At 32.9% G+C, this 24,400-nt stretch overlaps 2 protein-coding genes across 8 annotated transcripts in view; one reads left to right on the top strand and one right to left on the bottom strand.

Annotated features, from left to right (window-relative positions):
* LOC141449757 (discoidin domain-containing receptor 2-like) overlaps positions 1-24,400 on the bottom strand; it is a 471,131-nt gene that overhangs the window by 29,222 nt on the left and 417,509 nt on the right. The window lies entirely within an intron of this gene.
* Positions 14,181-18,546, top strand: LOC141448630 (uncharacterized). 4 transcript variants are annotated; one of them, XR_012455182.1, is made up of 4 exons: positions 14,183-14,297; positions 14,377-14,574; positions 14,842-14,969; positions 18,262-18,546. XR_012455182.1 is itself a non-coding variant. In XM_074117101.1 (3 exons), exons 1-3 carry the CDS (start codon positions 14,261-14,263, stop codon positions 18,484-18,486), a joined length of 390 nt encoding a protein of 129 aa, XP_073973202.1. In that variant the 5' UTR covers positions 14,181-14,260; the 3' UTR covers positions 18,487-18,546. The 4 variants fall into 4 exon arrangements, 1 of the variants encoding a protein (XP_073973202.1); XR_012455181.1 differs by having other exon boundaries at positions 14,184-14,297; positions 14,377-14,518; XR_012455183.1 differs by having other exon boundaries at positions 14,214-14,297; positions 14,382-14,518.

Raw genomic sequence — 24,400 nt, 5'->3', positions numbered from 1 at the left:
CGTTATGTCCAAGTTGAGGAGTTAGTTATGATGATGATCTGCTCGCAGTATGACGTACTCTGAGTTAACTTAATATTTAACTCAATTTAATTTACTCAATGTTTAACTTAATAATATGAAGCGTGCTCCATTAATTATAACTCTGTATTATCTAATAATAATGAGTTATTCAGATATCTATTACAATTTTTATCATTACAACAAAGAGAATTTAAGTCAAATGTTATGTGACTCTTTAGCGTTTGAGCAAAGCCATATTTATTAAAGAAACAAATATTTGTAACGATTTAAAGGATAAAACTGATTAATTGAAGAAAATAAAGTCCCAAGAATCAGATGGTCTTGGAAAACAATATTAAAAGATGAGATTAAAAAATAGCTAAAGAAGTAGCCTAACTAAAAAGAACAGATCACAGTTATTTAGAAGATGGATCCCGAAATGTGAACTCATCTTTCACTCACTCAGCAATGTGAAGAAGATTAAAAAATGTACATATGTAATAAAGTGGAAGGTAAAAAGTATCGTTCACTTTCGGCAAACGGAAGATTCGGATCCTGGTTTTACTGGTACCTGGTAAGAGAACTATATAAAAATGTGTTAACTGGTGCTCCGCCCACGATAACTAACAAGCAGCAAGGTGTAAAGCCCGCATGAATTAAGTAGTTGCTAATTTTATTTTTAACATTTTTTGTATAATATTTATTTACTTTTTTTTTTTTTCCAAGAGATTTAATAGAATTAATGAAGGCACAAAACCCTATTGTTTTATATAATACAGTGTAATATAGTAGCGCGTGTATTGTTTACCCGCCAGTACAATTAGTATGAAAATGGATATTGCTGACTAAATAAAAAAAAAAGTGATATTTGTATTTGTAAATTAATTGTACCAAGGTTGGTAACATGCGTGCATGTTGGTTTGGAGTAGATGTAAATAGGGATGGATAGACGACGGGTTGGTTGTGGCCATGCGAGTAGGAGGACGGTAATGCCAGCAGCATTGGCCCACACGCACATGATATTCGTGAAGAGTGACACTGAATAAGTGAATGATAGGAACACGGCCGTGTGTGAGAGTGAATACAGGGGTACCAACCGCCCCATTGTGAACTAACCAGGCTCATTAGCATGGCAGTGGAAGAGAGAGCCTTTGTCATCAGGATCAACAAACAACAGTTAATTATTTAGCAAGGCAGACAATGATGTAAATAAATAAATGAACTTCACACTAATACATCAAAAAAACATTATTTATATTATATATCTCTTTAACAAAAACTTACAGTTTAAAAAGTTAAGTATAAGGGTTGATTAAACGCCAAAAGGTACACAAATCAGCAAGTACCCAACATTTCATTAATACTTCATTGATATTATTTAAGTAATTTTACTGCATTAATTTTCATTAATATTTTTTAGAATTCATTAGATGTCACAGACCCTTATGCTGGCCATTTTCATCTACAAAATATATGTTCAAGTAGCACTGTAGATTGATTGTAGTATCTATTTATCTATAATAATCAAACTATTAATCACAGGTTAAAAAAAAAATCATAAAAAATATGAGGCTAAAAATTCAAAAACTGTTTTTAAAAAATGCTTACACCAACATACATCAATGATTTTGCTTATTTTATTTATTTATTTTTATTTTTAAACAAAAATATATAAGTTCATTCTTCGATTAATGTAATTGTTACTTTATGTAGTAGTCAAACGTTTATAATAATAGGTAATAATTAATCTGGCTTTATCCGCAAATAATATAGTTTTCTTCAATTACATTCTCAATCTAGGTATTCTTCTAGGTATATATGTAATATAAAATAAATAAAATATGCATAAATAAAATTAGGGGGACTAAATTAAATTACAATTGAGAAATGAATAATTATTGTTGCACAATCTACTTGTTATTAACTGTGTGTTATTTGTGCTCACGAATATTTCGGTAAGACGAATTCAATACTAAAATATTGTTTTAAATCCTCCGAGATTCAAATTTAATCAGTAGCCGACTCTAACTTTGTCTTTTTCTACTTTAACATGCATGAACATATATGTGACAACTTCAGAATAAAGCATATTAAAGATAAATCAGAAGAATAATTTGGAATACACTTAAAATAAAGTACCTATTTAATAACGAAGTTATAATATACATTTTATCATAATTATAACAAAAAAATATTATGAATGAACTGGCCAGCATAAGGGTCTGTGACATCTAATGAATTCTAAAAAATATTAATGAAAATTAATGCAGTAAAATTACTTAAATAATATCAATGAAGTATTAATGAAATGTTGGGTACTTGCTGATTTGTGTACCTTTTGGCGTTTAATCAACCCTTATACTTAACTTTTTAAACTGTAAGTTTTTGTTAAAGAGATTTTTGTACCTTTTGGATAGATTTTCCTTTTTGTCTATTTTACAAAGTTACTTATCTGCTTCACAGATTTTTTTAAAATTTAGAATAAGCAATTCTATCATTATAACCTGATAAGGTGTTAAGTCGGAACCATAACTACCATTGGAGAGATATTTTTAAAGAATGATTATAGTTGCCATCCTCAATAACAACTTTTTTGAGAAAGCGTTTTGAATAAAATAGGAAGGTATTTGTACGTAAATAGCAAAATTAAATTGCGATTTAAGTACTTCCTTTTAAGAGGAGTAAGAAAAATAAACTGCGATTACAGTACTTCTCCCTAAAAGGCTGAGAAGCAAAGATTTTGAATCGAACGACAATTCATTGATGTAAATCGGTTCACTCAGTGATAATTTTATCGATTGCAATACTTCCTCTTAGTAGGTGTAAGAGCATGAAGGCACTTCACACCCACGTAGAGGAGCTTTAACCACTTCTTCGTGCTAAATTTTATCAAAATCGGCATAAGCGATATAGAAATATTGGTAATAATAGTTTTAGAATGGGCCTTATTTGGGTGGGGCGAACTCCCCTCCTTATGAGGCACGGCGTCGAGACTTTTAAAGTTCAAATCTGTACAAAATTTCGATTCGATTGACACTTCATTCATGAAAATCGGTTCACTTGTCGATAATTTGAAACGATTGCTATACTTCCCCTTAACAAGTGTAAGAGCAGATCGTCGCTTTAATGTTACGTAGGGGAGCCCTAACCCTGTCATCCTACCAAATTTTATCAAAATCGGGCTAAGATTTACAGAGTAATTAGTAATAACAATTTTGGAGGGGGCTTTACATAAAGGGGGCTAACTCCTCTCCCATTCAATGTACAGCATCGAGACCCCCAAAAGGCACATCTACATAAAATTCCGAATCGAATGACACCTCATTCATGAAAATCGGTTCGCGCGTTTAGGCGCTACGCAGTTTACAAAAAAGGTAACAAGAACAAGAACAAGAACAAGAACAAGAACAAGAACAAGAACAAGAACAACAACAATTTCTGAAAATGCCGTTTTTGCTCATTTTCGGCAACTTTTTTCTCGAAAACTATTAGATCTGGGTTGTTGCAAAAAAATTACAGTGATAAAGGAGGGTTTGCCCTATATTTTAAAGAAAATTTGGGAATTTTATCTTTTATAGAAAAAGAGAAAAAAATTGTCAAAGTTGGGTGTTTTTCAACGTTACGCTTTTTCGTGCAGTTTTTGACGATCAACCCTTATACAACTGTCCTACCGGACAGTTTTAATGAGTTGAAATTTGGACCTCTGTTTATGTACACATAGTATTCATTATTTTTGTATCTGTGTTGAACAGTTAAAATAAATATTACATTGGTTTGATAAATAATGGGTAAAACTTGTATAATGTAGCTCTAAATGTAGTATATTGTTAAATTTAGACCAAAATTTGGAAACAATAATTGGTGGCAACCGTTACTGAGTTGACTTCTTGAATGTGTTCAATTTGGGTTCAAGTATCTTGAATTAGGGAATATTTTCTTTGTTAGAAACCAGTGTTTAGCTATTTTCTCTTGACCACTTCACAACCCCCTCAAGGCACACCAAAAAGCACCTTTGGTATTCACTTTCTATAAAACTTTGGGCCAGAAAGGTTTCAAATTATTTTGGAAAAATATATAGCCATTTCTTAAATGTGCGCATATATTATTTCCATAAAAACTTTTTGTGACCTTTCTTTGTAAAACTATAATTAAGATTTACAAAAATCAAATTTCCTTAAATTATGATACATAAAAAACTAGGCTAATGCGGACATCAAGTTCCCATATCCATCAACTGAAACAAAACATTTGGAGGAATTATTTTGTTTTTTTAGCTTTTTTCCAAAAATGAATGTAGTAAGTTTACTAACAATTTTTGTTTGCTTAGCTAGAGTTAACATATGTCTCACTCTACATCCCAAAGTGTTCAAATTAGCTCTGCAAAGACAGGCATTTAGACCTGAAGAACGTTAAGACTAGAGAGTAAAAATACTCTCCAGCAAGAAGCTAAACTACTCCGTTGAACTAAGAATGGTTCCATTCCAAATATTAATATTAAGGTACCTTAAAATGTGTTAGAATAATTCCGAGTAGTGACGGAGAATGCTGTTGCGGTGCATTCCAGAGATTAGAACTAATCTTCTACGCATTTTAGGTTGAAAATGATTACAACTTAATTTTAGTTATAAATAATGTTAGGACGAAATTTTTTCACTAAGATCAGCAACGATTGCAATAAAAATAAGTGAGTATTTTGATACTAGATTTATTTTAATGTCATAATAACGAAAGTAGTGTTAATCAGAAATAAAACTAAAAACAAAGATATAAACAAAAAAAGAAGTAAATAAAAAAATAACAAGATATAAAAGGTTTAATGGTCCTAGGAGTGCAAGGAGACCGAGGAATTGTTGCAGGTGTAAGTTTTATGTTTTAGAGCTAGCTCTAAGTTCTGTAATAAAACCAATTTGTTTGCTTCGATAATTCCCTTTGTTAAAAAAACACTGTACAATGTTGTCGAGTGAGGAAAATTCATCCATAAAACTTTTCACTCAAACAGAGATGGATTTCCCATTTAGTTCCACCAATATTTTTCTCTTCATACACAAAAAACATACACAATCACAGAAAAAAAAAAAATAGGGAGCTTGAGTAACTCGCTTTTGTTTTCAGGCACAACCTGCTTTAAAAAATAATAATTAAATAATATAATAAAAATATTTGGAATATTTTAACAACGATCGTAACATAGAGTTTAATTTCTGCTAACGCTGTGCCCGGATGGATACACACACACACCCGAGTACGAATTTGAAGATGCCATTGGCCTTTACGTTTACAAGACAGACATCACCAGCTTTTGCGTCTTTCATTTCCAAATAAATCTCCACAATGTCAATGTTAACTCTATTACAATCAGTGAAGCTAATGGATGTTGCGATATATGGCGACTCCACCGGCTTTGCCACTTTTACCATTCGATTGTTCTTGAGAAGCCCCTTCCAACCGTATACGATCTGTGTATTTGGTTTTGGCTTTTCGACGCTTATAGGCCGACATTATATATTTTTAATAATATATTTTTATTCTAACACCTTATTATATTCTGTCACTATTTTACACTAATGTTTTATATACAATCGATAGATTGTGACGACAGCTGACGATTAAAAATTAAACTAAGATCGTAGCATCTCCGAGTCAAAAGTTATACTAATTGCAAATCTCGATACGCAGCAAAATGATCTCAAAATGGCGGCGCTTCACCCTCCACCAGGCGCGATGCGTCACAGTCCTCGCTTATCGCAATGAATTCTTTGATCCTTTAGCTATCCAGTGGTAGAAACTATAATGCCAAACTGTATACCCCGATTTTGTTATCATTAGGTTTTATGGATTGCCTCCATATGACAGCAAATTTAAAGAGGTATTCACGTCAAAAGATACAATGACTTGGTGCAGCTTTAGCTCTTTCAATAATGGAGCCTTAAAGGAGGTTGAGTCCGTCAGGGCTGAAATCTTCAGAGATTGTTATCCATGCTTTGTAAACAATATGAAAAAACAATGCTTTGTAAACAATATGAAAAAACAATGCTTTGTAAACAATATGAATCCGTTGGTCAGTACAAGCAAATTAACAGTTTAAAATGTTAAGTATAAGGGTTGATTAAACGCCAAAAGGTACACAAATCAGCAAGTACCCAACATTTCATTAATACTTCATTAATATTTAAGTAATTTTACTGCATTAAATTTCATTTATTTTTTTGAATTTATTAGAGGTCACAGACCCTTATGCTGGCCATTTTCGTCTACAAAATATTTGTTCAAATAGAACACTATTTCTTAGATTGACTGTAATATCTAATCAACAAACTATTAATCACAGGTTAAAAAAAAAAACTTTATAAAAAAAAATATGAGGTTAAAAAATTCAAAAACTTTTTTCAAAAATGCTTGCACCAACATTCATCAATGATTTTGTTTATTTTATTTATTTATTTTTATTTTTAAATAAAAATCTTCGGTTTAAGTTCGTAATTCGATTAAAGCAATTGTTACTTTATTTAGTAGTCAAGCGTTTTTAATAATAGGTAATAATTAATCTGGCTTTATCGCAAATAATATAGTTTTCTTCAATTCTCAATCTAGGTATTCTTACCGCAGTGTTATATATTTGGAATATAAGATATGCATATTTTTATGACAGCTAATTATACCAGTATTTTACCTACTATAAGTAAAATTAGAGGGACTACATTAAATTACAATTGAGAAATGAATAATTATTGTTGAATAATTTACTGGATATTACCTATGCGTTATTTGTACTCACAAATACTTCGGTAAGAAGAATTCTAGACTGAAATATTGTTTTAAATCCGTGATTCAAATTTAAACAGTAGCCGACTCTAACTTTGTCTTTTTCTATTTTAACATGCATGTATATGTGACTACTCAGAATAAAGGGCCTAATAAAGATAAATCAGAAGAATAATTTGGAATAAAGCTATAATAAAGTACCTATTTAATTACGAAGACATAATATACATTTTATCATAATTATAACAAAAAATAAAATATTATGAATGAACTAAGGGAAGGGATTAGCTATGCGGTTAGCGTATTGGATTCCCGCGTGGAGGTTCCGGGTTCGAATCCAGCTGCTGACCCTTAGATTTTCTCTTCCTAAGAGCTTCTTACAGCTCACTGGCCGGTGATGGACAGTGTTGTCTGTAACGAGAGAACACTGTCTGGAGGCCGGCAGTGCACTGAAAAAAACTCCGGGCGCCAATAACCTCAGATGTTGACGCGATTTAAATCAATAAAAAAAAAAATTATGAATGAACTGGCCAGCATAAGGGTCTGTGACCTCTAATAAATTCAAAAAAATAAATGAAATTTAATGCAGTAAAATTACTTAAATATTAATGAAGTATTAATGAAATGTTGGGTACTTGCTGATTTGTGTACCTTTTGGCGTTTAATCAACCCTTATACTTAACATTTTAAACTGTAAGTTTTTGTTAAGGAGATTTTTGGACTTTTTGGATAGATTTTCCTTTTTGTCTGTTTTGCAAAGTTACATATCTGCTTTACAGATTTTATTAAAATTTGGAATAATAAATTCTACCATTATAACCTAAAAAGGTGTTAAGTCCGAACCGTAACTACCACTGGAGCGATCTTTTTAAAGAATGATTATAGTTGCGGTCCCCCAAACCATCCTCAATAACAATTTTTTAGAGAAAGCGTTTTGAATAAAATAGGAAGATATTTGTACGTAAATAGCAAAATTAAAAAGCGATTTCAGTACTTCCTTTTAAGAGGAGTAAGAAAAATAAACTGCGATTACAGTACTTCTCCCTAAAAGGCAAATATTTTGAATCGAATTCATTGATGTAAATAGGTTCACTCATTGATAATTTTAACGATTGCAGTACTTCCTCTTAGTAGGTGTAAGAGCATGGTGGCACTTCACAGCCACGTAGAGGAGCTTTAACCACTTCTTCGTGGTAAATTTTATCCAAATCGAACTAAGCGTAATAGAAATATTGGTAATAATAGTATTAGAAAAGGCCTTACTTGGGTGGGGCAAACTCCCCTCCTTATGAGTCATAGCGACGAGACTTTTAAAGTGCAAATCTGTACAAAATTTCGATTCGAATGACACTTTATTCATGAAAATCGGTTCACGTTTCGATAATTTGAAACGATTACCATACTTCCCCCTAATAAGGGTAAGAGCAGAACGTCGTTTAAATGTTACGTAGGAGTGCCCTAAACCTTTCATCCTGCCAAATTTTATTAAAATCGGGTTAACATTTTCAGAGTTATTAGTAATAATAATTTTGAGAAGGGGCCTCACATATATGGGGCTAACTCCTCCCCCATTTGATGTACAGCGTCGAGACCCCCAAAAGGCACATCTACATAAAATTCCGAAACGAATGACACCTTATTCATGAAAATCGGTTCACGCGTTTAGGCGCTACGTTGTTTACAAAAAAGGTAACAACAAGAAGAACAACAACAAGAACAAGACCAATTTTTGAAAATGCCGTTTTTGCTCATTTTCAGTAACTTTTTTCTCTTAATATATTAAATCTGGGTCTTGACAAAAAAATTACAGTTATAAAGGAGGACTTGCCCTATAATTTAAAGAAAATTTGGGAATTTTATCTTTTATAGAAAAAGAGAAAAAAATTGTCAAAGTTGGGTGTTTTTCAACGTTACACTTTTTCGTGCAGTTTTTGATGGTCAACCCTTATACAACTGTCCTACCGGACAGTTTTAATATGAATCCGTTGGTCAGTACAAGCAAATTAATGGGTGCCGAAACTGTGCATTATTTTGGGTATATTACCCTACCATCTTACTTGAATCGGTTTTAAGATGAGCATACGGAGATTGCATAGAGTATTAACGCTATCTATCTGAGAGTTTTACTGTTCACCCAAACCGCCCTCTCCCAACAATCATTATTAACATTCAAGGTTATGTTTGCATAATTTTTTTAACTGAGCGAATGATTCACCAGAATGTAAACGTTGAATTGAAGAATGAAGTATTGAAAGAAGAATGAAATATTGTAGGCTTGGTAGTAGAGAGTTGATAATTATTGTAAGACTACTTTGTTAGTCTTGTGACTCGAAAAGCGGTAATGTTAAGTTTGTAGCCTAACAAATAGTATTAATATGAATGCGGTCTTTTCAGGAAGTACTGACGATCTCAGCTACTTTTCAGTTTAACTGTGGCAAGGTTAGTAGCGATGTGTAGCTTTAGAGAATGTTCTCTTTAGTTGGAACTATCATTTTTCCCTTTTTTTGCAAAGCTTCTTCTTCTGCTGTTACACAAATAAGGATTTCTGCGCCAGTCCATCCAAGCATTAAATAAAAAATAATGATAATAAAAACTGAACTAATTCTTTTGTGTCACTGCAAATGATTCAATTGCAAATGTTTGTAGATAAATTTCTTCAAAAAAAGTACCTTGTAATGTTTAATTATATCCTCTGAAAATATAGAAGAAAAGCCTTCATTTGACAAATTCTAAAAGGATACTTATATTAGGCTTGGTAATGGTTTCGAAGAGGATGCTAATTAAGCCTTATAACGCAATGCATTCTATAATTAATCAAAATATTCTAAAAGTGGGGAAAAGCAATAGGCAAACTAAAATTAAAAATCAAACCAATCACAACTATCCAAGAAATATTGTGTAAATTATTGAGAAGTAATCAACCAAGTAACAAGAAATGCGCAGATCTTCATAATTGCTTTAATTAGCAATTTTCTTTACAAAAAATTTCCCTTCAAGTATGCTAGAGTATGGTGCTAAAAAGTAACTTGCAATTGGATCCCTCTTATTCTTGAAAGGCTTTCTTCCTCACTAAGTAAACTTGCAAGATCTTTAGGAGTGTTTCCGTTTAACCAGTATATCTTTCAAGCGAATTCCTACACCAACCTCCAGTAACATCATCGAAACTTTGCATTCAAATTGAATAGAAATATGAATTTCTATTTTTTGAATCACCAGTTAAATCGGTTTCATTGACCTGTGTGGGCTAAGATCTCAACTCTCTACTAACATTATTAAGTTAATAAAGTTCTATGGACTTAATATTATTTAAGAAGATGTCTGTGGAAGGTGACAACGTGCTATGATTGAGTTACGTTTAATTTCATCTTTCCTTTACCAATTAATTATGTGCGAAGCGGTCAGTATTATAGCACGAAGTAGACCACATCACAGGAACATTCTGCAGTATTTCCCCAATTCTTACCTTACTTATTCAGATATTTAAAAAATGATTTCTTAATTAAATTCATGTCTATATTCCTTTTATTACGGTTCAATTTGTATTTATGGCAGTAATATTTACAACTACAACAATAAAGTTGAAGAATTTATAAGATCACTAGTTTCAGTTTGTTAAAAAAAATCATCCATATGTGAAACCCTTTCATTATGAATTTAATAAACACTTACGTCAAGAGACCACAGGCCATTTCCGCGTTATGCGGCAGACGTAGATGAGGAGCGAGAAGTGCATTCAAGAGGATTCAGACGGAGTTTTAGAAGGCTGAGATATGTAGGTTTCATGAAAACTAAGTTATGTCTCCCAATTCTCTGTTTTAAATGTACAGCCTTTAAATTTAGAACAATTTCCTTTTTGTAAAGGATGTTGTGCTACAGGAAAAAAGAATGGAGGCCAAAAAGTACCGTACTGGAAAGTTACAGGATGAGAATCAGCGTAGAGACCGAAAACATGGTTAGTTCAAAGTTAATGACAACTTGCGGGTCAAGGATTAGAAGAAGAACGGTTTTGGGAATTATGAACCATGGAGAGCATCTACAAAGTATTCATGGTAAACAAATTAGTTCGTGAAAAACTATTGACATTTGGAAAACCTAAAAGAAAACAAAATATAACCAGCCATGATGCAAAACCACAGCAACACACCCAACCAATCAGAGAGTAAATTTTCATCTTTTGAGTGACATCTTTCGCCCAGAAAAAAACCCTAATATAATTTTTATTCACTAAACTATTTCAAATTAAAGTGATTGTTTATTATAAAGACGCGGTTACTACGCCAAGTAAAGTAAAACATTGTAAAGCATAAAGAGCTGCTTTCTAAAAATTAAAAAAAAAACTACTTGGTTAAGTCACTTAGATTTTAGTCAATTAATTTTGCTCCAAATTCTAAATTTTTGCAGAACTTTTTAGAATGAATGAATGCAAGAAAGCTGTAAGGATGGTAGGAATATAGAGTACTGATCCATCCAGTATATGTAAATAGTTGTATATAGCAGAGGGATGAATGTGTGAAGCGAATGTCTTTATAAGTAAGAATGGAGAGTGAGTGATATTCTAGTGATAAGCACCTAGACGAAGCTGGCTGTATGACGAAAGCCAAAATGCCAAAAAAAGGCAAAAAGAAATCTTTTAGTGTCCTTCAGTTTCACATAAATTGTAAAATTCTAAATTATATTGTAGCTTTTTAGAGTAATTTATTTAGCAATTTTCTGAGGACACCATAATATTCCATTTTTCTAGGAAAAAGTTTCCTAAAAAAATAAATTGAGAGGCATTTATGTGGTTAATCACTTTTAGAAGGTTAAAGGAAACAGTTGGCAGCTTTTTTTGGGGGGGGGGGGAAAGAAAAAATGGCGAATAAAACGGATACAAAGATTCCTCAAAGTCGCACTTCCAGTGGTCAGGATTTGGTGAAAATCTTAGGAACTCAAAAGCGAGAACAGAACCAGCTATTTCGGCTATTATTATTATTTTGTGTGATTTTCTGTTAACCTTTTCTCGGACCATGCGTTACAAATTTTCAGTAGACCTCAAAATTACTTCGGGGAAAAACTGAAATGTTTGAATTAGTGAAGTACTTCCGTATTACTTGAAGTACAAAAATTGGATTTATCTGTTCAATTAATCAGTTTTTTTTTACCCAGAATATTCCTCTTGAGAGAGTGAGGTGAAGTACAATGCAATATGGTCGGATGCAATACAATATTAATTAACGGCCAGCCTATTGTTAATCTACGATATCAACTATCAAATAACCGCCCAATTAGCATCTTACATTCACCAACTTCTAAAACAAATCTGAATTTTGAAACCAATTAGTAGATACTTCATAATACTTCATTTTAATACAATTTTTTTTTTTTTTTAACTTTGACCTATAAATAATGTAAAACAACAATTCAAATAAAACTGAAATAAGAAAATAATAATAATTATTATAATAATACATATTAAATGCACGCGACATATTTTATTTACTATGAAAATTGTGTAATACGGTTGACTGAACAACCTTTTAAGTTTATATCCAGAGAGAAGTTTGTCTCAGTCTATAGAGAACAATACCCAAAAGTCCAACTTGTCCTGCTTCAACAGTCAACTTGAAACACACCCATCGACCGGAGACAGTTCGACTGACGGGTCCACAAACTTTACTAACTGGGACGTGAAATATTTTTAACTTCTAAACAAAAAGTAAAAGATAAAATGAAAAAACAAAACAAAGTGGTTACTTTTCAACTAAAGAATTATACCAAAACAAAATTGTCCATAATACAATTTTTTTCCCCCCCGATGCACTGCATCAGTGACGTTCTGACGAGTTCATATCTATCTGGAATGACACCTGATCTTCATTAAGCCTTTACACTATAAGGTTATGCCAACACTTATGAGGTAAATTTGCTAGTAAGCCTCCGAGGTCAGGGACAATGAGGACTTTACGGGGCACTCATTAACCTTACGTCCTGAATGATCCTTCCTAATCTAAAGAAAATTTTAGAGCAGTCTGAATATATAAGAAAATTATTGCATTGAATCATTAATTAAAATTATAAAGTCACACAAATAGCTCACTTAGGCTGGGAACATAGTGGAGCGGCGAGCAAAGCGGCGAAAGCAAACACAAGTTAACATATGGGACCGCGCATAGTGGAGAGCAAAGCGAAGATGGAGCAACGCTACCAAGAGAGAGTAGAGCAACGCGTTGCGACATGTTTGATTTCTTCGCTCTCATCGCGCTCAATTTTCTAGGTTAACATGGATATTGCTGCATTTATTGGTGTCGTTTATTTAAAGAAACCTCTGTGGGACCAAAAGGATTTTCTACATCACAACCGATTTGTGTTGGATAAGAAATGGGACAGGATTAATGGGGTTAACATTGAAATTCGTCCTTTTCTTGACTAACATGCCTTCAACACTGGTTAGTATGTAATTAAACGTTGAAACAGACATTCGAAAATAAGTATGAAAGTTGCCAGGATGCTGCCGAAGGTGATTGGTAAAAGTGATGGAATTCACCATGTTCATGTCTAGCAAAGTTTATATCATGAACACTGCAGCTCCTGCTACTAAGCTGCTATAAATACTAAATTTTCAAGGAAGAATTTTCGTATAGAAATAATTCCTCCATCGTGTCTCGTCGAAAGGAGAACGCGACTTAAACTCGTCACTATGTGCATGCGACTCTTTGCTCGCTGCTTGTCGCTCTCTTTGATCTGAAGCAGCTATCATCGCCGCTTTGCTCGCCGCTCCACTATGTTTCCAGCCTTAGGGATTCCCTAGTTAACGAATATTGAATTAATTTCCATACACCCAACTCATCTTCCGCCCTGAGGCTACTTATGTAACCATTTCGTCTGAAATTCATGAACCTTGTTGCAAGGAGAAGATCGTAGGTCTATCTATCTAAGGTAATATTTAGGATTTAAGGATGAAGAAGAACTGGAAAGGTCGAAAACAGTTAAATCTAAAAGGTTTTCTTGCGATGAGGACAATTTTTATTTCCTACCCGAACAGAATCTTTATTGTGAAAATTTAATTAAAAAGATTGAATTCGCAGAATGTCGAATCACAATAACGTTGTGACAGAAACTTTGTAAGTGGAAGACGAATTTTTATCACGAACTTTTTCAAATCCTCCATAGAAGGACAAAAGAACTCGTCTGAATACAAAAAAAAAAAAAAACTAAAACGCATTATAAGATGAATTCAAAAAAATGATCTTGGTATTTTAAATGAAATGACCAAATTAAAGAACATGGGTCTTTCGGAGCCTCTTCTTTACCAGGGTGTTCTGGATACCCAGGAATTTGATCATCAGCCATTTTCCTCGGAACCTCCCAGGATCGCAGTGCAAAGAAAGTTTAATCAAAAAATTATTTGTTAATTTAATTTCTTGCTAATAAATATTGAAAATAGTAAAATATGGCAGTGAACATATGTTTGATTGCTTACTTTATCAGATAGTTAACGTGTGTAGTTGTAGGATAAATAATGCAGAATCATTTCATTAAAAATGCATTTAGACCAGGCAAGTAAATTATTCATTTTCTACCCAACTAAAAATTTACAATAAAATGAAATCTTTGTAAAATAAAGAATTTTCGCAGGACAGGATTAGTTAAATTTATTTAAGGAAGAGAAATTATTGCCAATTACAACATTAATTAAGCAAAGCTTATACTGGATTCATTATCAATTGCTCATTTTCGTTTTTATTACTTAATTAAAACTTTACATTAACCGACTAAGGTATAATTATTATTACAGTAACTTTATTTACAGCTTCTTCAATTACAGTTGTCCAGGTAACAGTTAATTTTTAAAGTTAACACAGTTTTTTCATACTATTGAAATAACAGAACCAAAAAAAAATTATAGTTTTTAATGATGTAATTAAAGCCCAATGGACAATTAATAATAATTCAGTACAATCCCTGAAGATGATGCCTAGCCTCTACTGAGTAGAAAGTATTGCAAAAATAAATTGAAAAAAAACTGAAACAGGCACTCTTTACCTTGGCTGAATCACTGTTACCAAAACATTAGCCTATAAACTTATCGATCAATTTCAGAAAAAACTAAGAATGACTGTATTAAAGGAGAGAGGTTAGCAAAAGTGGTACAAGTACGTCCTGGGAATAAAACAAAAATACATAAATGGCATCAATTATCAGAGAAAACTAACTGCTCTACTGTACAGGTATGCTTCCTTGTTATAAATATTTAGAGTAACTACACTCTATGAAGCTGCGAACTCGTAAGAAACTAAACCATCCTTCCATTTCTGACCCCGGCTTAAGTTCTGGAAACGAACTGTTCATTTTTCTTGGTATTCAATACATTTTGAATAAATGTACAAGATTTGTAGCATTTTATTCTTATTTAATGCTTTAGCTCAAAAATTCTATAAAGAAACATTATTTAGACAATATTAAGCAAGTAAAGTTAAGAAGGCTATCCAATCTGTCGGCTATTTTTATTGTTTAAAATACGTAATGAGAATTGATAAGCTGGAGGTTGTAAATATGGATGATGGAGTTCTAACGAAAGTTATGATGAATAGATGATCATATTGAATGAAAAGTGAGAAAAAATAAGTTGTGCACTATCGATACTGTTTTCGATATTGGATTAGAAAGTTATTTTGGCTAATCTAAAGAATAGCTCCCCGGAGGTGTGGCCTGTTTATTTTTAGGGGGTGGGAAGTACAGCGCACCTACCGGTGAGATTTTAAACTACTTCCCGCCAATGAACTGTTTCGGATTGTGCGAATTTCGTAACTCTTATGTTTCGCGGGTAAGCGCAGTACACTTACTGCATAGTAACTGCTTCCTGTTTAATGTATTAATAGTTCCCGCGAGTGCTCTGTATGTGACCTGAGGTGCCTTTTTTTTGTAACTTTATGAGTATGAGCGTTTTAGATTTGCAGTTTTTTTTTTAAATTAAAGCATGATTGTAGTGTGAGTGAGGATGGAGTAGTGAATGTTATAAAATTTTGTTCGATTTTCTGGAGGGAGTCCGCCAAGTATACCCTCCTCAGGAAAAGGACTCCACAGAATAAGGTAAGTTTCTTTTGTGTTGTTCTGTGTAATTATTGTAATGAATCTTGTGACACAAATTAAAAAATTGAGGGTGATTAGGTAGGTTAGGAGGGGGTATGGGGGCGAAGCCCCCCATTAAGAAAAAAATCAGGGGGTGTTTAAATAGAAATATCAATCCTAAATAAATAATTCGAAGTGATTCTGATTCGCTGTTACCATATAACCCGCTAGATTTAAGTGTAAATATAAAATTAAGAAATAGTTTTATATTTACATTTGAATATGGCGGGTTCTATAGTAACAGCGAATCAGAATCACTTCGAATTAGGCCACACCACCTCCGGGGAGCTATTCTTAAGATTTACCGTTATTTTATTTTTTTTAACCCATTAACATACATTTCCAATGTTTTTTTTCAAACTTTACATCACAATAATGGAAGCTTTAATCCCAAGCCTCTAACCATCCCTAACACTTCGATTCCCAACTAATCCGGAGGAGGAGTCCCACTGAAGTTTGACTTTAACTAAATTTACCAAAGTTACTCTTCGATCAACTCATTATACGAGGTGTGTTCAAAAAGTAACGGGAATTTTTAAATTTCGCGGGTTTGGAGAGTCTGATTGTAAATTTTTTTTTTTTATTATGTTGGTACACATGCCCCTGAAGTACGATAAAATGTTCAGTAATATTCATTGTTTACTTCTTAAGTGGCAGCCGTTAAGGTTAGACGTGTTTTTCGAGCTTGGCGATTTTTGTTTGTTAAAAAAAATGGATCAAAGAATTTTTATTAAATTTTGCGTAAAAAATGAAATAAAGTGTGTGAAATGTTAATAAAGGCATATGGTGAGTCTGCTATGAGTAAAACAAGGATTTACGAGTGGTATAAGCGTTTCCAAGATGGCCGCGAAAACGTTGAAGATGACGAACGACCTGGACGTCCAAGCACATCAACAACCGATGAAAACGTGAAAAAAGTGAAAGAAATGGTTATGAACGATCGCCGAATCACAATCAGAGAAGTCGCTGATGATGTTGCCATATCAATTGGCTCATGCCATGAAATTTTTTCGGATGTTTTGGGTATGAAACGTGTGGCAGCAAAATTTGTTCCAAAATTGTTGAATTTCGAACAAAAACAGCGGAGAATGGAAGTTGCTCAAGAGTCACTCAATGAAGTCGACAACGATGCGGATCTACTGAAACGTGTTATAACAGGTGACGAAACATGGGTTTACGGATATGATGTCGAAACTAAGGCTCAATCGTCCCAGTGGAGGCATTCTGGATCGCCAAGACCGAAAAAGGCTCGACAAGTGCGGTCGAATGTGAAGGTTATGCTCACTGTGTTCTTCGATTTTAATGGCATAGTGCATCATGAATTCTTGCCACAAGGTCAAACAATCAATAAGGAGTACTACCTACAAGTTCAACGCCGTTTGCGTGAAGCAATCCGAAAAAAACGCCCGGATTTGTGGCAAAACAATTCATGGATTTTGCACCACGATAATGCACCTGTTCACACTTCATTGCTTGTTCGTGAATTTTTGGCCAAAAACAAAACTTTAACGATGCCCCAGCCTCCATATTCGCCAGACATGGCTCCATGTGACTTTTTTCTATTTCCAAACATAAAGAGAACATTAAAAGGCCGTCGTTTTACAAGCATAGATGACATTAAAAGCGAATCGCTGAAAGAGCTGAAAGCTATCACAAAGATCGAGTTTCAGAAGTGTTTCGAGGATTGGAAAAAGCGCTGGCACAAGTGTATTGTATGCGAAGGGGACTACTTTGAAGGCGACAATATTAATGTAGATGAATAAATAAATATTTTTTTCAAAAAACGAAAATTCCCGTTACTTTTTGAACACACCTCGTACTATGATTACTAATTGTGTATAGATTCTTGAATTTACGTTTTATGCAACTGATTAAGTTTTATTAAACTATTATAAACATGGCGTTAGTCTCTATATCTCTAGCAAATTTCCTACTTTGTCTGTTTCTTGATTATGACGTGAAAACATATAATGAAAAAATTATAGATCTACATAAATGGTGTTCTGAGTATTTTTTTTTAGGTAGATGGAAATATAGGTATGATTAGTTTTGTTTTATTGATAATAAATGATGTTATTTGTCTGAACATCATTCTAAATTTAAAAAATATGTATGTGAATAAATAAATAAAAATAAAAAATATTTTATTTAATGAGCATTCCTTTTGTGGAACACGCGAAGTAAATCAGATTATTCTGCATGGCAGGTGTGCAAGATGAATATCTTAGTAGAATATAAAGATGTAGTGATACAAGAAACATATTTACTAAAATTTTATATTTATTTACATATTACAATAAATTTGATAATTTTTTTTACTTAGTGGAAGATTAAAATTAAATTTTATTTAGTATTTAAACATTATTTACCAATATACTTTTAATTTAACAGCTTCCGAAAGGTTCCTACATCAGAGATGTCCCTAAGGGAGCGCTTGGATTAGAAGATGTAGACAGAAAAGAATGGGACATCTTAGATACGAAACTGGTTTCATTATTTAAACCAAAGCGGCAAGTGAAACAGCAGAACACTCAAGCTGATGGTTTTGAAAGTAAGCAGTTAAGAACCGTTCAATCACAATGTGTAAAAAAAGATGTAGGAATTGAAGTGAGGTAATGGTTAAACAAAACATTTAAAAGCTGTAACTGTCAGAAATAAATGTTGCTAACGTTTTAATATTTTGTTTAGTTTTTGTTTCTAGCGATGCCTAAAGATACTAGATCTTTAGATCATTCTTTTTCTTTTAGCACGATAATGGTCGGAGAACTGTTTACAAGAATTACGTTGTACCTTGTACAATGTCCATAAAATTGGAACTATTTGTCAATTGCTCCAACCATTATTTCAGCATTAAGACAAAGAGGACAAAAATCAATCTTCCAGCAACGCCAACTCGATCCAAATACTTCTGCAGAAAATTACGTATATCCAGTCAACGTCTGAAAGCAGATTATAGCCGCCAATCATGAGAGATCTGTCGTGATTCTGCCATTTTTTTTTTTAAAGTTAGTGGTTTCCGTTTTTTGTCCCATTCCCTTAGCTTGATACCTATTTCCTTACACCACCTTTTCTTCCCAGTGCCTTAATAAGTAAATCTGGTTGCTTTATGACCTCTCTTTAGCCGGAAGATCTGTCTAATAATTGCAGCAAACTCCCGCATTGGTCAGGAATCCATTGTAATAAATTGGGCGTCGTAGATTGCTTCCTCGTTGTGCCTTTCAGTAACCTTAGTTTAATAAGTGCATTCGATGAACGAGAAGATTAAAAGTAAATTTAATTGTTAATTATTATTAAAATTTTGTTTTTGGTTATATTATATCTAGATTAATAAAAACCATGTATTAATTTATTACTGATAATTGGAGACTGCCCTAACAGTATAAGTGCCCTTCTGTTAGTTCGTAGCTTTTGCTACCATAATCAACTGTTTAGACAAGGCTATCTTGGCTAGAACCAAGTGGTAAAGTATCCTTTTTTATTGGATCTATAATGAGGGGTTTTTTATTCAGAGAGCGGAGATGTTGGAAATTTGATCAATTAATTATTGATTTCAATATTACAATCAAACAAAATGAATTGATCAATTTAAAATGGGAAAAGTGAAAAGAAAGAAGTTAGTAAATCTACAGTACCATTTATTGCAAACGCATAGAAACTAGTATAGTTTTTCATGCTGACAAAACTGGAACAAATGAAAATATATAGGAAGAAAAGAGAATTTCCCAACGGAGATGTATTGAAGATTTATTACTGCATCTAGTCAAATATGAAACGATAGCAACTGTTCAAATTCCGCCGATAAAGATAGAAGCTGACTTTTAACACATAAAACTGTATTCATTTCTTTGCAATATTTATTCATTTTTGTTAAATCTGTATGGAATTAAATCTTTAAATTAATTGTACTTTCAAGCATCGTAAGTTAATTAAAAATATAATTATTACAATTCAAACGAGTGAAGAAAGAAAATGAATGCCTCTGACGTCCAATCTGAATCCGGGTAGCTCGTGGCGATGATACAATCTATTCAAAGCACTTCTACAACTACGAATATTTCTATTTATTCTACACCAACATTAACATTTATTTTTACGCGAACTCGATTGAATACTGTTATATTGAACGTAGTTGGTTGTACAGTCAGTAAATGCAACTTTTTGATCACATTGCTCCTAGCAGTTTGTTTGCAATTTCAAGTTTGACTCCGTATTCAGAATGTTATAAGCATTCAGTTTTTGACAGAGAATAATTGACAGATTGTGAGCATCACTCGTAGGCGGTAGTTCCGTTTAGAAACAGGTAACCAAAGTGTGAAAACGTAAAAACGCAACCTTGCTAAGCCGTACTCTTCCAACTACTTGTATCGCTAGCCATTTCCTTGGAGCCCTTTCAGCTTGCTTGTTATTGGAGAGACCAATTATACCGTAATTATATGTGTCCAAACTCCACTTCCAAAACGGCTAAACCTTTCTCTATATAAAACAGACTACTTTAATTTTAATCAAAAGTTTGAACCGGGTCCCCCGGCGATAAGAAAATGAAGGAACGGTGAGCCTATTGGATTATCTTCGCAGAGATCCCCGGGCTCGAGTCTAGCTGCTAGCTCTTACGATTTACTCTTCCAATTAGCTTATTACAGTTCAATATCCAGCAATGGAAAGTACTGCCTGAAATGAGAGTATATAGTCCAGATACCAGTGAACTGGAAAAAGCTCCGGGCGGAAATTATAATTAAAATATAATAGTAACATTAAAAATAAGAAGACCGCAATAAGAAAATGATAAAGCTCAGTTTTTAGGAGGATGTCAAATGCGAAAGTTTAGGACGTCAGTTTTTTTCAGTTGAATAGTTAATAGTATGTCAATAAATAGGCTAATTGATTAATTGTTACTGATATTTTTTAAACTTAAAATCGTGGTAGGAATTATAAAATAATTTTGCAATTATTTTGCAGTCAAATACTAAATTTTACTTGAATAAGTTTTTCTTCTGAATAAATTATAATTGAATTATAATAACAAAAATTTAAAAAAAAGAAAAGATAATACATAAAAACTGATTTGAAAAATCTTGTGATCTCCGTTAACAATGCGTCTTGAATTAAAACATATTTTTTGTTGAAAAGCAGATGTTTTCAATTAATTTAATTTAATAAAATCATTTCTAAGTTTTTCATCTTTTTTTTTTTTAATTTTGGTATTTTCTTAATCATTCATGTTAATCTGTACGAAATCTGACGGATGGTAATGCTCATCCGCAACGAGATGGTCATCATTGACTTCATCATCTGCATGTTTAATCTTTCTGTCTAGTTTACATTCTAGTTTCTCATCAGTACAAAACTTACAGCTTTTGGACACTTTTGTCAGGTATTCGTAGCCATCTTCAGCGTAATTAAATTGGGCACGTTTAATGTGTCTCAGCTCTCTGGTACATGTTGCGTTATTCTTTCTCTCTTTTTCATGCGTTGCAAGATGTTTTTGTAAATGCGACTTTCTTTTAGCCCTATATGGACATTCAGTACATGGAAATGGTCTATAGTTATTGTGCACTGACATATGTCTAACTAAATGCGACATCTGCGATGCACTATAGCTGCATTGGCTACATGAATGTGGTCGTTCACCGGTATGTATCATTTTATGACGCACCAAATGTGACGGCTGTGCGGCACGATAAGTACATTCTTGACATGCATAGGGTCGTTCACCAGTATGCACCCGTTTATGCCGATATAATGCGCACAGAACTTTTGCACTGTATGAACACTGGTCACATTTATATGGTCTTTCGCCTGTATGTGTTCTTAAATGTATTTTAAAATTGGTTGAATTCGCGGTCTTATAATTGCAAATCACACAACCATACCTCATTGTAGTTCTTGCTCGCGACTGTTTACGCTTCATTTGCTGAGTCTGAATATTTTCTTTCACCTCTGAACAACTCAGGACATCAGGATAAGTTATGTCCGGATTGATGTCAACACTATCTTCTAGTACATCGATTATTACCTCGCATTCACTTTTACATACTACCTCTTCCTTGATAATTAACGATTCTGCACCTTTCCATAAATCCATGTCAAATTTGTGAACTGATCTTGTATTTTTCAAAATTTTCAAACAGGATACAGTTACTTTTTTGTAATATTATAAAATATTAATAGTTATAAATTATAAAATTTCTGTACTCACTGGTTTGGTACAGAAAAAATTAATAGAAAATTAGAGTTTATTCTAAGCTACAAAACTCACGCTATTTGGCCATAGATTGGATGTTTTATTCACAATTGTACAATATGTTAAAAACATATGATTGATTTTATGGTAGAGTTTTAAAATTAACAATTCTATTATCTTCACCTTATAAAAAGAAGATTGTTTTAGTCATGTGAAATATTCAGAAGGACAGCCGTTAAAATATTTTATCCCCGAATTTTTATTTAATACAATTAATATAGATAAATAATAATGGAGATTTTTGTTTTGTTTTAAATTTAAGTATTTATGTAGTTCGTAATTATCGCATGATTATTTTATCTTAATTTTAAATAGATAAAAAATATTTTATTGCGTTAAAGCGTGTTTTGGAAAATTTGAAGGTTGTTGTAAAAATGGCTCTAATGTATGTACAACGTAAAAAAATAAAATTATAATATCGTTAGTTGACACAAAGGAATTTTAAAATTATATAGATTTTTTGCTTTAATGCTTTAATATTTAAATGTTTTTTTAATTTTATTTTGAAACATTGTTTCATGATTCTTTGATGCTGCAATTAGGTACTAGTTGCACGAAGAGAAATGCAAATATCTCTTCCGTAAGAAGACTTTAAAGTCACTGTCTTTAAAACTTGCAGAAGTATCATTTAATTCTGGTAGGGCGCAGTAATTCAGTGCAAATTGATGTATTTAGAAAAGGTTAAGGATATTTTTGGCAGTACTATTCCTCTCCTTTTTAAGTAGTAATTGAAACACTACCAATTTTTTAATTTAAAAGTAAAGATAAAGAATTAAAATCAATGAAAGCAAATATAATTACATTAAATTCTCTCTAAGGCGAACTATTCTTCCACCCGTTTATCTAAACCTCACTCCTCTTCCCACAACAGATTGTGTTAAGTACCTAGGACTCTTCATGGACAAACGCTTAAGTGTTAGACTTAAGCGAAAAGAAATAAACTGACGATTCAAACTTCTTTCTGGACTTCTCAACAAACCATCTATAAGCTTTCATTAAACAACAAACGGCTTATCAACTCTATGATACTGAAACCTGCCTGGACATACAAAATGGAATTTTATAGCTCAGCCAAAGCTTCCAATATCTATAAAATCCAATCCTTCCAATCAAAAACACTCCGTCGAATCGCTAATGCTTCTTACTGTGTATCTAACTCTATCTTGCATTGAGATTTCCTTGTTCCCTATGTTTCGGGAAGCTGCAAGTTCCCGTAAAATTCCACATTTCAATTACCTCACATCCTAATCAACTTACTGCATTGCCAGGAAATACTCCAAGACTGTTGAAGCGCAATTGGGGCCACGCGATCTTCTCAATGAAGTAAGTGCCAGTGCACAATAATGAACTGTTCTTCTTTGGGAGTTCCACCAAGCTCATATTACTCATGTTTATACTTGTATCTTAGTTGTATCCAGCTACACTTATTGCTGAAATATACTGCACTTCGTTTCTAAACATTTAGCGTCGTACTTTTTTTTGGGTTTTTTTAAACGTAGTGGGAGCTGTGTCCGTCGCAATCTTGTCGGGACTATATAATTGCTCCTTCACGTAGATAATTAGGGGAAAAACACATATTTGCTGAAAATCTTAGCTAAAAGTTTCCCGCTCTTAGTATACTGTTATCATTCATCAAACGTTAATCTTTCTTGATATTACTAATGAATCAGGAAAAAGTTAATTGGTTGGAATTGTTCAGTTTTGTCAAATCAGCTAGGCTGATAAGTAGATGCTCCTGTATACGCCGGGTTAAATTGGTTAGCCATCTAGGACACTGTAGTAGGTTCTCCTGTTTCAACTGGCTCAAAGCAAACATCGTGGTTTTTGTCAAAGTTCTTTTTTGTTTGTTAGAAAACGTTTCGGATCCTTTAAGGATAGACAAACGCCTACAATTGGCACATGCTTCTTTGTACCGCAGCTGAAATCTTTTTTTTTTTTTTTTTTAATTCTTTCACATTTCTCACGGCGGCACACGGAATTGTGATCATTTCTGGAACAGAAGATTTGAATTTAGTCAATGCTTTTACTAACTGATGCATGACTAGCAAGTTGACTTGTTTGTTTAGCTGAAATCGATGTCTAAATAGTTTTTTCCTATCGAATCTTCGTTTTATGAAAAGGTTTAAACCCAAATAGATGGAATCCCGTAACTATTCACTCTTCTCTTCTTCATTACTTTTGCAAGCCACTTAATGTTCACTGATTATGGACGCTAAGAGTTGATGGAATTGTGAAAGTATACGACCGCAACTTTTCTCAAAATTTTAGAAGTTGAGCGAATAACTAAAC

Source organism: Rhodnius prolixus, unplaced genomic scaffold (assembly GCF_049639745.1).
Source record: "Rhodnius prolixus isolate KJV_2025 unplaced genomic scaffold, Rpr scaffold_2, whole genome shotgun sequence".
In the NCBI taxonomy this organism is placed as follows: Eukaryota; Metazoa; Arthropoda; class Insecta; order Hemiptera; family Reduviidae; genus Rhodnius; species Rhodnius prolixus.
Note: the sequence above shows the minus strand (reverse complement) of the source record. Positions and strands in the feature narration are given on the sequence as shown.

What these genes read in the sequence shown, in the direction of transcription:
- LOC141448630 (XM_074117101.1), top strand. Translation starts at nt 14,261, where the DNA reads ATGCAGAATCATTTCATTAAAAATGCATTTAGACCAG. An exon ending in TAAAAATGCATTTAGACCAG is followed by an intron (nt 14,298 to 14,841) that starts GCAAGTAAATTA and finishes GATCAATTTCAG; the next exon opens with AAAAAACTAAGAATGACTGT. An exon ending in CTAACTGCTCTACTGTACAG is followed by an intron (nt 14,970 to 18,261) that starts GTATGCTTCCTT and finishes TTAATTTAACAG; the next exon opens with CTTCCGAAAGGTTCCTACAT.